Raw genomic sequence first — 19,077 nt, forward strand, 5'->3', positions numbered from 1 at the left:
AGAATTTGTTCCAAGTCGTACAACTAAATTAGCAAGTGGCAAAATTGAGATTTGAATCTAAGTACTTTTATCTTAGAAACTGTTCATTCTCTATACTATGTGGGAAACAAAACTTCCCGGAGCTTTAGTTACTATGCCACAAACACCAAAAATTAATGAAGAAAGCCTGAGAAATTTCTACAGGACATTAATATAAAAATTCTAAAAGAACTGATTAGCCTGTGGTATCTAATGTTTTATTAAAAATTACAAAGTCAAGTAGGATAATCCTAAAAATACAAGAATGTTTTAGCTTTAGGTATTCCTTTATTATAATTCATCATTTTAATAGACAAAAAACAGTATGTTTATCTTGATAGCTGTTGAATAGGCATTTGCTGAAATTATAAACTCCTAATTAAGTAAGTGTGGAGGCATATTTCCTTACTATGATAAAAATATGTATCACAAACTGACTAAGTCATGTTTATTGGTAAAATACTAGAAACAAAGGTAAGAAAGAGAAAAAGTTAACTTGTGGTATCATCATTTTAAGAGTGTTTTAGAGATACTGATAATTAATAGTATTAGAAAAGTGAACCCAATAGAGGTATATATACTAATACATATATTCTGAAGGAAATAGCTTAAAAAAATAGCTTTTAAAGATTATTTATGAATATTAACCAGTTTCACCTACAATGGTAAAGAAGATTTGAGTTAAGTGTTGGAGAGGCATATCTTTTATTTTGACTAGGAAGCCTTTTTTTTTTTTTTACAATGGCAGTTCATCCTCTAGTAGTTGTTACAGTCCTAATGAGAATTTCAGAGGATATTTTTTGAACACTGATTGATTTTAATGTTTATCTGGAGGGCTAAACAAGTAATATGCTTAGGATTGTAAAAATTAAATAAATGTAAGTTTGCTAATATATACTCTTCCCCTTATCTTACTTGCAGTAATGTTGGAATGTTTCCCCAGTCTGAAGCCTCAGGAATGATGAGTTCTAGGGTCTGCATTGAACAAATACATATAAATGTATTAAGGATGATAATACTAATCAGAATCTGTCTTAAAAAGCTTTACACTGTAGTGGTCACTTTACACTGTAGTGAAGTATTTGTACTTCACCTGATTCCAGAAAATGCTTTAGGCATATTACAGAAATTCTATGATAAGTGGCTTAAATTGAAAAGTAATGGCAAGGAGAGTGAAAAACATAGGTGGGGACAAAAAAGGGATAAATGCGGGCAAAAATGTTTCTACATGAGAGTCACACTTTGAAGTGTTCGGGCAGCCAGTGAAAGAAGCTTCTATCACACAATGTATACTGCTTAGGGAACAAAAAACTAATCATGGAAGAAAGTAGATTTGGAATGAGAAGAATCTACCCTCTCTCCTGCCCTTCACATACACAAAGCCTCAGGTCACACAGGTAAAGTTTTTAAAACTTTAAAGGCATAGGCTTTGGTTGTTCCAGAATATTGGAAATGAAGGAACGTTCGTATATTTTAAAAAGTGAAGCATGTATCCTTTTATAAAATCAGTAGCATAAAAATTGGTAGCATAAAAAATTCTGTAGACTTGTACTTCTTAATCTTTTTGGTCTCAGAACTTCTTTACACTGCTAGACATTGTGAAAAATCCCAGAGGCTTGTTTATGTTGATGATATGTATTGAAATTTAAACTGAGAATTAAAAATATTTATTAATTCATTTTAAAACAATATGTTAGCATAACATTTTAATTGTAAAAAGTTTATATTTTTCCAAACTAAAATAAATGGTGAAATGAATAAGATTGTTTTCACATTTTTAAAAATTTTGCATGTCTGGCTTAATAAACATATGGATAAACATCTGTGATATGATGTTTTCAGTAGTCTTTTCAGATAATTGTGCATATTCTTCATTGAAACTGCAGTGAGTGGCAGGTTTTTTTTTTTTTTTTTTTAAAAACAGGTTATTTGTAATATTCAGTCTGTAACCACTGATTTTGTACTCTAATATATTGAAACCCATTGGTGTATCTTACACTCTGAATGGGTCTTTTATCCCTGATGATTTTGTAACATTATGTGTGGGTCACTTAATCTATATTGGATCACTGAATTGAGCAGATCTTGTAAATGTAACATTTCATTTTATAGTTCTTGTTATGACACTAATCTCATGAGAAAAGCCTTTAGGTATTTATTTTGAAGCTTTTAGGTTTACAGTGCAGACATAAGTCTTTTAGTATTCTAGACTTTGTCCTGACAGCTTGAATTTTATAATTGACAACACTTCAGTTGTCTTCCTTGAAGTAGCAAGCTGAATTCATTCCTATATAAGAAAATGTCTGGCAGATACCCAAGTCATTGACCATAGTTTGATAGTTCTTTTTGTAGGTAAAAATGGTGGCTCATGAGAAAAGCAGCAGCTTGCAACTCAATTATTGTACAAGTGCTTCTGAAGATAACTGTCACTTTTTTTTTTGTGCAGCAGAAGTGCTTTATGTATCTTCTCTTTCATTACTAAGAATATTAAAAAGATACACACTCAAGTGTTAGAATTTAATGACAATAATTTTTACTTTTCAACGAAAAGTGCATTCTTGAGTGAAAACCTTCCCTACCCCATCAAGGGGTGTTGAAGAGTATGTACTGCTAATAGTCTGGCATCTCTGCCTCAAGTCATGCTAAGGTGCCAGTGTTTTCTACCGTTGGCTTAATACTGTCAGTGCAAAGCCAACACATTGAAAAGTGTAAAAGATGTTTTAAAAGTATCTTTGATCTACCAGACCCCTGAAGGGTCTAGGGGACCCCATTTTTTGCAAACTGCTGATGTAGACCAATTAAAAAGTAGAATACAGCATTATGCTAAAAACTTGTACTTTGATTAGGCCCAGGAACTGTTCCTCTTTTGAATGTATGGATGACTAAGTATTAGAAAATCTCTTAATATAATTCATGATATTAGTAACCCAAGTAAAAAAATGCAGATGATGGCTACATTAAAGTTTCTAAAAATCAAACTGATAGAACTAAAGAAGCATTCTTTTGAAATTTGAAAGTCACAACAATTAAACCCAAAGTAAAAAGAAAGAAATTAATGCTTGCTTGGCAGGAGGTATGTGTGAATTTGTATCTGTCTGTTACTATCTTTACCATATGTTGTGTTTCTCAAACCAGAAGTTACCATTCTTCCCACTGGTAAACAATGAAAGTAAAATCAGAAGCCAAAAAACCCATTAATCAGAAACCAAAATATTACCAAATATTGTGTAGCATCGTTAGCATTTTAACATTGTTTGGAAATTACCACATAATGTAGCATACCATAATGATAAAGAAGAATACATGTTTGAAAAAATAACAGATGTATTCTGATTATAGATTATGATAATAGACCTGGAAAGCCTCAAACAAACAACTATTTAAAAAAACTATTAGGAACCATAGGATCTCAGATGGCATTCTAAAAAATTTTTTGCCACATTTTGACCATTTCCATTAACAAAACTCTTCTAATTATTGCTTAGGAAATACAGTAGGGATAGGAACACATTCAAAAAATGACACTAAACCCCATAAAAAGAAACACAAATCTAATTGAAGAACTTGATACAAGTAAACTTTGGAGCTATTGCAGGTTTGGTTATAAACTACCATGATAAAGTGAGTATCAAAGTAAAGTGACTCACAAAATTATTTGGTTTCCCAATGCATATGAAGTTATATTTGCACTATACTGTAGTCTGTTAGATATGCAATAGTATTATGTGTATATGTCCTAATTTAAAAATACTATATTGCTAAAAGTACCTACCATCGTTTGAGCCTTGAGCAAGTTGTAAACTTCTTGTGAAGGAGGATTTGAGATAACTGTGAGAATTAACAGAATGTGATGCAGAGACATGAAGTGAGTAAATGCTGTTGAAAAGATGGTGTCAGTAGACTTGCTGACGCAAGCTTACCACAAACTTGAAATCTGTTTAAATTAAAAAATGAGAAGTGTAGTAAAATGAGAGATGCTTGTATAAAACCAAAGGAAATATAAAAATTGAAACATTAAGCTTTGTAAAGATCACAGTTCTTTAATCCAGAGCAGCTGTGTTGAATCCCAACAAGGATTCTCTTACTTTTGGAATGTGACAGTACTGATTCTACAATTCATCTGTAAGGAAATCCTGAAAAGGATAATTAGAGAAATGAGTACATAGTGGGGTTTGTCTTGTCTTAAGAAAAATGTAAAGCGAATTTCGTATGATATTGACATCAGAATAGATAAATCAGATCAAAATAGATTCCCATAAATGATCTCAGATATTTAGAGATTTAGCGTATGATGCATTTCAGAACGTCTTCAAAAATGATTTAGGGATAGCTAATTGATTATCAGGCACTGATTTTGCTAAAATGCAGTTATCAATTGCTGTCATGTCTGCTTCCCTAATTTCTAAAATTTTTCCCTGTCTTAGAATGTGTGTTCCATCCTGTATGCTGCTCCCAGTTAGATAACTTTCCCAGTCAACTATCTTCCCAGAATACATAAAAGTCTTTGGCTATGAGATAATGAAGCTGATTTCTATTATAAGGCTATTAATGAGCCAGATGCTGGATCATTTACTTTCACAGCTCTGAAATAAAATGAATCTCCATTTTACAAAAGAGCAACAGATTCTAAGCAGCACAATTATACCAATACCACACAGATAGCGTTTAGGTCTAAAGTTTGTTTTCAGAGTCTGTCTTCATTGTAGTTAGGAGTCTGCCTCATAAGACTATTGTGTGACCCCTGTCTGTGTTTCCAAATAAGCCTCTGTAGCCCCAAATTCCACCTGTACCACTTTCCTTGATTTGCCTCCCGAATGTTTATACTTTGCTATTTTCATGACTTTGCCTGTGCACTAATCTTTGCCAGTAACATATTTCTCTTATTCCCTTTCCCACCTGTTTATTGTTTACTTATCCTTTGAGTTGTAGGCAAAATTCTGTATCTCTTCTCTAACTCAGGTACATTTTCTTATATTTTTGTAGTTTAAAGTGTCCTTAATTTTCTTTATTCCAGTGTATTTTATACTTCTGTTATGGTGCACATCAATCTGCGAGGGATTGATTATTTATATTTATGTGGTATATGAAAGTGCAAGAGTGATTCTGTTACCATAATTTAGTAAGATAAAGTCATGTAAACAACTAAAATGTAAAGCAGGATGAAATAGTGTCAAAAGAAATCAGGAGCATGTAGAAAGTGACTATTCTGGACAGTGAGGATACAGAAAACATTGTACGTAGATTATTTTTGATGTGCATCTTCAGGAATGAAAAGGATTCAGCTAGGTAGAATCTAGGAAAAAGGAGTATGAACAAAGACATGCAGGAGTGGTTGGCCTGTGGAGAGATGAATTGGAAGATGAGAATGAGGAAGACAGTTTGGGACCTGATCATAGAGAGCCATGCTCCTTTTTGGCCTTCTCTCCTTTTGAGGAACTTGTGAGAATGAGATTGAAAGGAAGAAGAGAGAGGCATATTGAAGAGTAAGATCTTAAAAGCTTGGATTTACAAAAATCCTAAACTGTATTGAAACAAAATACAATTTCAGTGACACAGCTTTAAAAATGCTCCCATCATCTGGTATAAATGTTTCTAATGTATTAGTGATCTTAAGGTCTGCTGAAGAATGGCAACTTTGGTTGTCACTTGCTTCTGTACCTTAGTACGTGTATTTATGTATGTGTAGAATATTTTTACTTTTGAGTCAGTGATGCATGGACCTTTTCTTTTTATATATGAAGGTCAGCTGGTAATTTTACATAAGATACACATTTATTCCTGAGATTCAATATACTTGAGTTAAGCATATTTAACCAGTTTTTCATCTACATACTACCAAAGCATTTTAAAATGTTTATCAGCTAGAGTTATCTGTTACAGCATTTCTTTAGTTCATGAAGGACTTACTATAAGAATAGTGAGGGATTTCAAGATACAGAGAGTAAAGCAGTTAAACATTCTAAATACCTTGAAATCAGAGGCACTACTGAAATTGAAGAACTGTGTTTCGGGAATGTGACTTTTAGGGTTCTCTAGTTGATCAAATTCAGCAGCAGTCTATACTGTTTAGTTAGTGTCTTCAAGGTAGGAAATGTTTTCTGCTGTTATTGCAGACTTCATTATATTCATGAGAAGTGGTAATGATAGGTGCCTGCAAAACCAGAGAATACATATACTAAACTCTAGTTCCTCAATTGGTATAAAAATTTAAAATTTTGGTTCCAAATATGCTCAACCTTTTGAATATTACCTGTGTCTTTAAGATTTGATTTTGCAAATATGAAGGTTTTCTTGCTAGAAATTGGGATGTTTATAGAGTGCTAGAAGCATTCACTGAAAAGAAATTCTTAAAACAGTTTATTCGGGATGACTAAAATATTTAATGAAACTTTTATACATTATATCAGAACTTCAGCTTTTGTATATTTAAAAAGGAGTTGTTTTGTATAGCAGTTGTATGTATTATTTTTTCCATGTAGTTTATATTGATGTACTTCTTTTTGTGTGTTGTTTAGCCGTATATGTGGGAGTCCATGTCCTGCTGTGTGGCCTGATGTAATCAAACTACCATATTTCAACACCATGAAACCAAAGAAGCAATATCGTCGAAAGTTAAGAGAAGAATTTGTTTTGTAAGAAGGGGATGCTTAAACATCTATATTGCATTGATTTTTACAAAGTTACTTCTTTAGAATTCTAAATGTCACTCTAGCCTCTGTTGACCTAAGGTAGACCTATCACAATTCTACTATATCATTTAATTTTGAATGTCCCTTTGCTACATGCAAATAAGCATTTCACCATCATTATGAAATCAGTTATTTGGGGTTGTGTGTTTGATTTAGTGTTTACCTGAGAGAAGTTTAACAATATCATTTAAAATTTTAATGAAACAGTTTTCAAGATACTTGAATTCAGTTTTTTATTTTGTTGTAGGAAACTATTCTGTTCAGTTTTTAGTTAATGTTAAAACAGCAAATTGCCCACAGAGTAGTAAATATGCTATTGTTTGCCAGTTTTCAAATTATTTAGAATAATTTACAAAATTATGTAAAAAAATACGCATTTCTTCAAAGGAAGATTTGTAACTTATTGGAATAAACTGTTGCAAACATGTTACAAAATGCTAATGTTTAAGCTCCTACAGAAACATTAAACTTGAGTCAAAGAACTCGCGTGACTTGTAATCCTCTCATGCCAGTATTCCTGCAGCCGCACTAGACTTATTTGATTACATGCTCGCCTTGGATCCTAGTAAGCGCTGCACTGCAGAGCAGGCTCTTCAGTGTGAGTTCCTGCGGGATGTGGAACCCTCAAAAATGCCTCCACCAGAGTAAGTAACTTTTTATCATATGCAAAATTTGGACAATGTTAATAATATCTGTATGTTACGATCAAGCTATTCTGTGGTTAGTTAAGTCAAAAGAAAAATAAATAGAATAGCACTAGTACATATAATTTGCACATCAAATGTTCAACTAAACATCAGACCAGTAAAAGCAGCTTTCCTGTAGCTAATTTTATTAATATAGTTCAACGCTTAAAAACAAGTCACTGCTGCTGCTATTGTAGTACTGCTTCTATCAATATTACTTGCTGTAGCTAAAATCTTGAGTGCTGTGCTAAGCATTTCTCAGTGTATAGTGCATTAATCTTTATAATCTTAGGAAGTGCGTATTATTATCGCCATTTTACAGAGATGCAAACAGGTTCAGAGAGGTTAAGAAACTTGCCCAAGAATACAAATCTAGTAAAGGGTGAAGCCAGCTATCAAATTCGAGTTAGTTCTATAACAAAAAGAGGTTCTGAAATACTCCTTAGCAGACTATACAATAGATAATCCTTATCACTGCATGAAAGAATATTAGCATCAAAAACCTGTATAGAATGAGTTTACTGTCTGTTGTTGGGGTTGGGAGGCAGGCAATGCATAGAGTATGGGAGTCAGAATGGCTGAGTTCTTGACTCTTTCACTCCTTTGTGGTTCCTGTAATTTCTCTAGGATTGATTTGGGGAAGGGGATAAAGCAGTCCATTTCATTCTTCTTGATAGAACCTGGAAAGTTTGTAGAGATTTTGTTAGTAATTTTGAAAATGATGAGTGTCATGAAAGCAAACCTGTTCCTATAACAACAAAGTGTGTCTATGTAATAACAGCTAGCATATTGTGAATGAACAAACATGGGCTTTGGTGTTCAAATCCTGACTCTTCTGCTTAATTAATGAAACTGGTCTTACTACAGTTCTGTGAGATCCATCATACTTGGCTTTACTTTTTATTGAACTGTATATGAATAGCCTTTGTGAGATGTTTTGAAAGGCATCATCTGACATGCTGAGGAACCTGAATCACTCACTGTTGAATTGTTTCATGGATTTTTTTTTTTGCTTATAGTATATGTCAGCAGTCTTGAAATTTTGGCTTTAGTACAACCCTTTTAACTTTTGATTTTGAAAATTTTCAACTCTATACAGAAAATAGAATAATACAATGAGCATTCATATATCCTTCATCTAGATTCAACACTTAAGTGATATTTGGACATATTTAGCACTCTGTATCTTTTTCCCCGAACTATTTGATTATTGTGGAAATAACATTTCACTTTCACCATGTTATGTATAAGAACTAGGAGTTTATTCTGTATAACTACAATATCATTATGAAACACAGGAAATTTAACATTTAAATATCTAATAGTTTATATTCAAATTTATCTAGTTGGCCCAATAATTGCCTTTATACTCTGTTTTTTGTTTGTTTTGTTTTGGTGTGGTTTTTTGGGTGAAGAATTTATTCCAAGCTCACACATTTCATTTAGTTGTCATGTCTCTTCGGTCTCCAGGGAAGACTTTTATGACATTGACATTTTTGATGAGCTAGCTATTTTGTAAAGCATTCTACAGTCTGGCTTTAATTACTTCCTCATGATCAGAACTAGTGTAACCAGTAATTGGAGTGTAGTTTTGGTTTTTTTTTAGCAAGAATACTACTTAGGGTGATGATATGTATTTCTTGCTATATAATATCAAGAGGAATGTAATGTAATTTTTCTCCCATTGGTAGTACTGAATTGATTTCTTGGTTTAAGTGGTCCACACAAAAAAAATTCTGGTAAAACTGGATTGAGCACATTTTAAACTGCCATCTAAACTTTTAAAATCAAGGGTTTAAATAGTTGCAAAAGATACAACTTTCAGTATGTAATTGTAGATACTTTTAAATACAGCAGTTATCTTGTAAATGTATCTAGTGGAATCAAAATACCTTAGCATTTGATATTAATCAATATTCACTTAGAAATGTATGAACAGACTTTTCAACAGTTGGACATCATTGGGTTTTTGTGTGTGTATGTATGAACTTACATTGCTTTTGCAGGTTTTTAATGTAGCATATATTTATGCTTGAAAATATTTTATTGATTACCCTGTTGTACTTCTTTAAAATAAGTATATATATATGAGTGGGAATTTAATTTAAAAATTTCCTCTAACTACAAAGCTTTTTCTTCTTAATTAATCAGTAGTGCATATTTTAGTAAAAAAAAAAACTAATAATAGATTTTATCAGAGATACAACCTTAATGAAATAGAGTTGAGTTTTTTTTCAAGTGATTTGCATATCTGTTAATGTTACATATTCTAGAATGAGACGTAGTTCCACATTAATGGTAATTTTAAAAATTTTCTAAGTACCCTTTTAAAATAAGCATTTGAGACTGGATGGAGTTTTGTCATAGTTAAATCACTGAGTTTTTTGAACTTCTTAGATATTATGTCCCGAAGATCACAGTGCTCCGTCATCAAAAATTATTTTAATGACCTTTCAGATGTCAACTTAAGAGTCTTTTTCTAATTTTCTTGACAGCAAAGAATTAGAAACCACATGACTTGGAAAAGATTTCTTAACCAGTCATTAATCATTTATTTTTTTCAAATTTTGAGAGAATAAACCAAAGAACTTTACCAATATTTATTACATGACTTCTTATACTTGTTACTTTTTCTTTTATTTGCACTTAGGAAGTCAGCATGTAATTTCAGTGCTACTTAACCAATTAATGCATTTGTTAAATTGCATTTCTTATTACATATTAAAAATATATGCTTTTGTCAGAATCTGGAAACTGTAGATGCATCCCATTTGATTTATGGAAAATATTTGCCACATAACCTTGTAGGAAACTCTGTTCATACTGTCAAACACATAACCTAAATTGATTTAATTTTTATCAGAACACACTGGACTATATTTTTCCATTAAAAATAAACATGTTAGTACACATTTTGGTGAAAATTCTATTCAACCAGTAATAAATTATGGGATTTATCTTTATCAGTTACATCACTAAAGCAGTCGGGTTGAAATTATGATGATATTGATGTGATATTTAAATAAAAGGCTATATACATAGTATAACATATCTCTTTATTATTTTCTTATGTAATGGTAGTTAAAATTGTAAAATGTGAAGGTGAGAACTATAAAGAAAGGCATTGGTATTGCTTTGGGAAATGGCATATGTATTAAACTCTTGTTAACAGTTTTTTAGGAATAATCAAATGAGTATAGTATTAAAAATAAATTTCATTAATTTTACTAGATATCCTGTCAAACTTTTTTAATGTATGTAATGAAATAGTGCACTTTGCTAAAAAGTGGATTAGGCTAGCAACTAGTCTATAATGTTATTTTTCCTTAAAAGCCAGTAAAAGGCTTTAAACAATTCATAAGATAAATATGATCAACTGTAAATGGAATAAATATGTTGTGATTTGATTAAATACAAAATACTTTCAAACTACCTTTCTGAATGATGAAATATGAATATAATGCTTGCTGTGTGAAAGGCACTGTCCAGGTGCTTACATATGTTAACATACATTTACTTCTACTCCACACGGTAGATTGTCTTGTTAACTCCGTTTTTAAAGATAAGGAAAGTGAGGCACAGAGGTCAAGTTACTTGCCTATGAGACACAATAAGTGCCTGAGCCTGTATTTGAACGTTTAGAAAAAAGCACATTAAAAGTTTGGTTGTCCTGGAAACATTCCCAGTACATCTAATAGCATCACTAACCTATTACTATTTGTTGGGTAATGTTTATCTTTCCTAGTGTTGAGATCATCCATAACAAGTCTCTTACCTTTAAATTGTGGAAGGGAACAAAATCCCTCTTTAGTGGGTTTCTTTGCTGTATTCTCATGGGACTCTCCCACAAGAGCAATGCATTCTCTGAACATCAACATGGAAAAAATAAAATCACTCTAGCCCCCTTACTACAGTACTGCGGTATGTCTGAATTCAGAATAACCCCAACAGTGGCTAAGGTTACATACCTTATAACACATGTATGTAGAGACACACACAGACACACATACACACACAGATACAGAAAGGAAAGTCTTTGGCAGGTTTATGATGCCTTAAAGCTTCCCAATATCAATATTTCAAATTGTCCCTTTGTTTGTTACTCCAGGAGGTTTTTACACGCTGAGGCAATGCATCATAGTAAGATGACTGAGAGGTATGCCTTTGTTTTGTTTTTGGACCTCAGGTGCATAGACTTGGTTTAATCATAATTCTTGTGTCACTCATCATTGGTCCATGCATGGCTCTCTTTTATTCTTTTAGTCACTTAGTTATTTTAAATGATGTTAATAAGCAGCCATGAACTTACCGAATAAAAGCTCGAACCTTGACAATAACTTATGTTACTCATATCCTATCCTCTCCGCCCATGACCTATCCCCCTTGCGTTCCTCCACTGGAGGTAACCATCATCCCTGTTTTCTTTTGTATATACTTTTTGTTGCCATCTAAATGTACTCATAACAAGTTACATTTTACAATTTTAGTTGCTTTTAATTTTATGAAAGTGTCATGCTGTTTGTAATCTTTTGGGAATGACTTTTTTAAAAAATTTAATATTATATTGCTAAGATTCGACAATATTGTTGCATATGCCTTTATTTTATAACATGAGATAAAACTGTGAAAGAGGACGTGTGAAAGAACTTTCTGAACATGCAGGCCCTTCTCAAAGATCAGTTTTAGGAAAGCGGACACATGGATATGGAACTTTTAGAACAATTTCAGGTATACCCCATCAGAAAATCTTCTTGTATCCCTAGAGGTAAACATATCCAGGTTGAAGATTAGGTTGGGGCTGCTTAAGGGAATTTATAGATATTCTGGGCAAGTTTATTAACCTTTCCAAGCCTCAATTTTCTTATCTTTAAAATAGATATCATTGTAACTTCCCATTGGATTTTTTATTAGGGTAAGAAGAAAATATTTATAAATCAAATATTTAAGTCTTTCTTAAGCAAAAGTTATTCTTCAGTGTTGTGAATTCTGTGAAATTACACAAAAAATTGTTTGAGAATTGTGGATAACTTTGATAGTTGCTAGTTATTCAAAACTCTCAATGATAAGTATCAGTGATAAGCCTGGATTACAATCTGTTTTTGAAACTCCTCTTTAGCATCAGTTTAATTCTAGAGCATTTGATTATAGAAGCAAATAAGAGGATATCAAAAAGTAAAAAGCTCATACTAGAAAGTTTTTCACAAACGTTATGTCCTAGCCTCTGCTACTTATTAATTCTGTGTCTATTTTCTGCAAGTGGCATATTTTTCACCTTTTTTTCATGTCCTATTCAGTGTATAATGTACAGTGTGAGAATTGGCTTTAAAAGATTGCACCAAAGATAATAGTAACCTACTTTTATGAACATTTACTCTTCATTCATAGTTTTAATAAGTTTTTATTCATTGATTATACAGAAGCCACAGAAAAACAGTTTGTCTGTATAGGTGAAATCTGTACAGACATGTGGATGATTTGTGTTGGAGGATTTATAAGACCTGTGTGTGAAATCTTCAAGAAAACTTGCAGGGGAGTCGGGGTGGCAGCTTTGGTGCTGTATATTAGCATTTTGCTATATATTTGCTGTATATTAGCATACGCTAAGTATTAGCATTTTGTTGTTGTTGTTAAGAGATGCTGTTGACAAACAATTTAATACTTTTTGCCCCCAGCCTTCCATTATGGCAAGATTGTCATGAATTATGGAGTAAAAAGCGAAGACGACAGAAGCAGATGGGCATGACTGATGATGTTTCCACAATTAAAGCCCCCAGAAAGGACTTGTCTCTGGGCATGGATGACAGCAGAACTAGCACACCTCAGAGTGTGCTGCCGTCTTCACAGCTGAAATCTCAGGGCAACTCGAATGTAGCACCTGGTCAGTAATACTTCATGGGTTGGTTTGCTTCACATTGTTTTGTGGTTGCCATTAACTATATTGCTGTAGTGTTAAAGCTCTTGTGGATAAAAGATGAGGACTGAATTTAACATTTCCTTATTATTTGGTTGTGCTAGTACAGATGTTTCACTGCTATAGCAACATAATATTAAGCACTCTCAAGGTAAGATTAATTTATTAACTATCAAATTACATATGATTAGTGATTGGTCGGAATTCTCTAGTTTTTCCCTTGGTGCAAGAGTCAGTAAATCTTTTACTAACACTGTTTTTTGAGGCTCTGCATTCAGTGTCTGTGGATGCTCTTGAGGAGGAGGACGAAAGATACAAGAAAACAGTCAGAAATCATACTAGAAGCTCTTTCATACCGTTTATAATGTCCTCAGATCACTTTTAAAATATTTCCCACTCTGTTACAGAATTTCAGACTGAAATCTGACATTGTGTCCAAAATGATTTGAAGTATGATAAAGAAGGGTATTTTGAGGAAACTTAAATTTTTCCTCTGATTCAATCTGTTACAAGAGTAAGCTTTTTTATGAGAAACCAATCTCTTCAGTGTTATTAGAAGTGTCTTCAATTAACAAAAAAATAGAGTCCACTCCCTCATTTTGCCTCAAGAATCCAGAAAACTTTCACTTTAATTTTTTTATGAAGACAGATATGATAAAAATAAATACACGTGTGTGTGGTGTTTTATTAAACATGAAAAATAGTCCTAAACTTATTAAGAGATGAGTAAATATTGACTGATGAGTTAGTTGATTAAAACACATCTGTGGATCAGATTGAACTTTTGGTGGTTAAGTATAATATAGAGTAGACTAGCTGAGAAAGCTTGAGGAAGATTACCTTTAATACTTTCTCATATGATCTACAAGCTTAGACTTGACTGACCTTGGTCAGACTACATAAAGTGTTAATGTTACTTTAAAAATGAAAATTAGTGACTTGTTTTTCAGAAGTATTCTTTAGAGTTTCTTGAAATAGTGAATTCCCCTTGTACATGAAAATACTTGATATTCGTAGCTTAGGAATATCACACCTTTGTGTGAATATTACACCTTTGTTGTACAAAGTGAGGGCTATCTATATCGAGTTTAATATCATTTCTCTTCATGTTTAAAATAGTAAAACTTGGAGAAAGACAAAAGAGAAGCAACAGAAGTTTTCTTGGTTTGTGTTTGTGTCACTTGTTTTATACCATCAACTAGTGAAAAAAGCTTTGAGATGATTATAAGTAATTTGGATGGTGGTCACTTGTCCCAGGTAACAGTTGTCATATTCCTTAAGAAAAATACCAGGTCTTTATTTCTACTTCTCTTCATGGAACTGATGTCCTTATTCCACTGGCAAGACTAGTGGAATAGAAGATAGTTATTGTACTCTTATTTTAGCTGATTAAAAATGAAATCTGGGCTCATTTTATATTATTTCTTAGCTCTACATGTTTATAACTCTGTTAATGGTAGAGTTTCATTTTTTTCTTCTTCTCTTTCTTCTCTATTCAAACTGTCGCTGTTATTCTAGTTTTTTGAAATAGGAATGAATCTTCTTAGCTCCATTTTTTTCACATCACCAGTAAGTGTCATGAACTAAAAATATCCTTTCTGTAGATGAGACACCATAATTAAAGTGTACTCTGAGCTCACATGGAGACTGCATCTGCTAATAGAGAAGTGAAAGGGAAAATGAGGAAAACTGGCTCTTAACAGGGTAGCAAATAAGCACAATTCCTTACTAATAACTACAGATCATAAGAACTCTCAAGAATTTGTTTTCAATTAATCTAAAAAAATACTAAGAAACAATGAATATCTAAAATATGTAAATAGAATATATTAAAAATAGAATTAATCATCACTTTTTCATCTTAGAATTCTATTAGTCTGTCATCTGTGGTTATAGAAATTGCTTATCAGTATCTGTATTATCACTTAATGTATATGGTATTACGTACAGGGCCTTTGTGTTACGTATGACTCAGGTAAGTTTGCTGCATAAGAACCTATATAAACCATCACAAGTCTAAATAGAAAATTAGAAAAAGAAAGAAAACCTGTTTTATAGGTGATGAGTTAATGCCATGTTATATGTAAATAGCCTTCCCTGATGTCTTGGGTAAAGAATCTGCCTGCAATGCAGGAGACGCAGGAGATACGGGTTTGATCCCTAGGTAGGGAAGATCCCCTGGAGTCAGAAATGGTAACTTACTCCAGTGTTCTTGCCTGAAAAATTCTATGGACAGAGGAACCCAGTGGGCAACAGTCCAAAGGGTTGCAAAAAGTTGGACCGACCGAGTGACTATAAACACACACACACATATATGTACATGACACTCATGATTCTGTAGAAGTTCCTAATTTACCCAGAGGGCTTAACTTTAAATAAAAGCAATTTGAATAAAAGACATTATATCAGTCAGTCTATAAAATCCAGTTTGAATTTACTGCAAAGATAAGCTTAGGTTCTTAAAAAAGAAGCATTATTTTAGACGAGCAGTATAGAAAATGGTTTAAAGTTCAGACTCTGGAATCAGAATATCTGGGTTCAAGTCTCATTTCTGCCACTTAGAGAGTTTGTGACCTTAAGCAAGTTATTTAGTCTCTCTGGATACCAGTTTCTTCTTCAGTTTTTTTTGTTTTGTTTTTTTTTAAAAGTGGGGCCAGTAATTAAGCATGCCTTATACGGTTGTTGTGAGGAATAAAGGATATGCTCAGAGAGTAACCTGAAATTGTAGCTGTCATCATCACCAGTGCCCATTCACAGGTGCGATTTCCTGGTCATGTCTATAGTATGGGCTTCTAATGCTGGTCTTGATTTTCCGTTTGAAGTATTTACCCGTAAAGATAATTTATTCAAAATGGGCTGCAGTTCTTTTTCATCTTTGTTTTAACTTATGTGCACTTAACATCTTAAATGTACATGAAATTGAACTAGAATAAGATTCCCTTTTCACAATATTTCTTAAACACTGTCCCACACATGTACATTTTAATATGGTAATACAGAGGCATTTTGTGGGGTGGGGGAGCTATGAATTATGGCAATTCTAACCAATACAAATTTTGTCTTTAGTAAAAACAGGCCCTGGACAGCAGTTAAACCACAGTGAATTGGCAATTCTGCTAAACCTACTACAGTCTAAAACAAGTGTTAATATGGCTGATTTTGTCCAAGTGTTGAACATTAAGGTAAACTCTGAGACTCAGCAGCAGCTAAATAAAATAAACCTTCCTGCTGGAATTTTGGCAACAGGTGAAAAACAGACAGATCCATCAACACCACAACAGGAGTCTTCGAAACCATTGGGAGGAAGTCAGCCTTCTTCTCAGAACATGCAGCCTAAAGTGGAGCCTGATGCGGCCCAGGCGGCTGTGCAGAGTGCATTTGCGGTTCTCTTGACTCAGTTAATAAAGGCTCAGCAGTCAAAGCAGAAAGACGTGCTGCTGGAAGAGAGGGAAAATGGGTCGGGACATGAAGCACCATTACAGCTCCGGCCGCCTCCAGAACCCAGCACGCCAGCGTCGGGTGAGTGTGCAGACAGCAGACCACGGACCTGGCTGCTCTCAGTCTCTTTTCTTGCTGTTGATGATTATCTGTAATGTGTATTGTTTAGCTTTGCTAGCTGATGTCCTGAAAATACTCAGGTTACTGGTTATAGGTTGGTTTCTTAGTCTGTATACTCCTAGGAATTGATTCTTTGTCTGTGGGTAGTAGAACTCATATGAATGCTGTAGATGTTTCTCTTGTAATCTATGCTAAAAAAGTAATCTTTTACTCCAGTTATAACTGGATGATTGACCAAAGCAGAAGCTTCACATATGTAGTAGCTTTTGTTCAAGCCATAGATAGGTACATTTGAGATGACTTTTAAAAGTCAAATACAGTACAGTTTTTCTGTCACCATAAACTCAAATGGTAGCAGGCAATGTTAGTACTTACATATACCTTTTAATTTTTCATTTGACTTTTGGGTGGTTTTTGTTTGAGTTTTTGGTTGGTTGGTTGTTTTTTTGCCAGAGATGGAACTTCTTATGCCATTTAGGAAACATTGAGTATTTTGAAAATTTTGTTTTCCATGGTAACTTTCAACTCTCTTTTTCGTTTTGTTTCACTTAGGGCAAGATGACCTGATCCAGCACCAAGATATGAGGCTATTGGAGCTCACACCAGAACCGGACCGGCCTCGTATTCTGCCTCCTGATCAGCGACCTCCTGAACCTCCAGAACCACCGCCAGTCACTGAAGAAGATCTAGATTACCGGACAGAAAACCAGCACGTACCCACCACTAGTTCTTCGTTAACTGACCCTCATGCCGGAGTAAAAGCAGCCCTGTTACAGCTCCTTGCTCAGCATCAGCCCCAGGATGACCCCAAAAGAGAAAGTGGTATTGATTACCAAGCAGGAGATACTTATGTACCTTCTTCAGACTACAAGGACAATTTTGGATCCTCTTCTTTCTCTTCTGCTCCTTATGTTAGCAATGACGGTCTTGGAAGCGCCTCTGCTCCACCACTGGAACGACGTAGTTTCATGGGAAACTCAGATATTCAGTCCTTGGATAACTACAGTACTACTTCATCTCATTCTAGTGGTCCACCTCAGCCTTCTGCCTTTTCCGAGTCATTTCGCAGTTCGGTAGCTGGATACGGAGACATTTACCTCAATACAGGCCCCATGTTGTTTAGTGGAGACAAGGACCATAGATTTGAATATAGCCATGGCCCCATTGCAGTGCTGGCTAACAGCAGTGACCCTTCCACAGGGCCGGAGAGTACTCATCCTCTGCCAGCAAAGATGCACAACTATAACTATGGTGGTAACTTACAGGAAAACCCAGGTGGCCATGGCCTCATGCATGGACAGACCTGGACTTCTCCTGCCCAAGGACCTGGCTATTCACAAGGATACAGGGGACACATTAGCACATCAGCTGGCAGAGGTCGAGGCAGAGGGTTACCATACTGAGTATCTGTTTTTCCTCAGGCACATCATTTTTATCTGGAAAGACTTTTCTAGCTGCAATTTAAAGCAGCAATCCAAGAGACTTGAATAATATTAATTCAACAACAGCTTTATTTTTATGTGGAAAAGGGTCTTGCATACAATAGTTAAAAAAAAAAGACAAAAAAAAAAAACCTTTGCTTAAATTCATGCTGTTCTAAAACCTAGATCTATTGATTGTACATCTTCACAAATTCTAGTTAACGATTTTATTTTGTATTCTTGCAGTTTTAAGTGGATGCTAATCTTAGGGACATAAAAAGTCTTTTATGGCCCTCTTGCAGATCTTCTGAACTATGCACATTTGTGCTTTTTTGTAAGTTTGGACCAACTTTTATGTAACAAGCACCCAGTCCCCCCCCGTCCTCCTCCCCCCCCCAGTTTTACAGCAATCAGAAAGGGCACTGATTTATTTGGTATTTTCTTTTTACAAAGCTCCTTTAGTCAGAGGTCACTGTCAGTCTTCGCACCTGCTTTCAGTGTTATTGTGAAAGGTGTACTTGTGCTCATTTCAGAAAATAAAACACAGCCTTTCTCTTGATGCAACAGTTTTATATAAAGAATGGTCAGCGTTATTTTTGGTTTATTTTGCAGATTATCATAGCCTAGCAAAATGCATTCAAATGAAATAGTGGGTTTTATATGAAAAATATGGGTGGGGTGGGGAGGGTAAGTAAGTGCCTTAACAGGTAAGCTTAAGGTCTGAAAAAGTAGTAAACCTTTACACCCATCTGTCTTCTAAAGGGAATCAGTGTATTGTATTGAAGAGGCAGAGA

General features: G+C 34.0%; 1 protein-coding gene across 4 annotated transcripts in view; it reads left to right on the forward strand.

Moving 5' to 3' along the window:
- The window catches only part of CDK13 (cyclin dependent kinase 13), a 119,655-nt gene extending 100,808 nt beyond the window's left edge, over positions 1 to 18,847 (forward strand). Inside the window, exons 10-15 of one of the 4 annotated variants that reach the window (XM_070466705.1) lie at positions 6,534 to 6,650; positions 7,220 to 7,351; positions 11,502 to 11,549; positions 13,066 to 13,271; positions 16,371 to 16,823; positions 17,415 to 18,847. In XM_070466705.1, the coding sequence (XP_070322806.1) occupies positions 6,534 to 6,650; positions 7,220 to 7,351; positions 11,502 to 11,549; positions 13,066 to 13,271; positions 16,371 to 16,823; positions 17,415 to 18,265 (1,807 nt within the window). In that variant the 3' untranslated portion in view covers positions 18,266 to 18,847. The remainder of the gene's footprint in view (positions 1 to 6,533; positions 6,651 to 7,219; positions 7,352 to 11,501; positions 11,550 to 13,065; positions 13,272 to 16,370; positions 16,824 to 17,414) is intronic. The other 3 variants (XM_070466720.1, XM_070466714.1, XM_070466724.1) reach the window with 3 other exon arrangements.
- Positions 18,848 to 19,077: the final 230 nt, after the last annotated feature.

Source organism: Odocoileus virginianus, chromosome 1 (genome assembly GCF_023699985.2).
Source record: "Odocoileus virginianus isolate 20LAN1187 ecotype Illinois chromosome 1, Ovbor_1.2, whole genome shotgun sequence".
Classification (NCBI taxonomy): domain Eukaryota; kingdom Metazoa; phylum Chordata; class Mammalia; order Artiodactyla; family Cervidae; genus Odocoileus; species Odocoileus virginianus.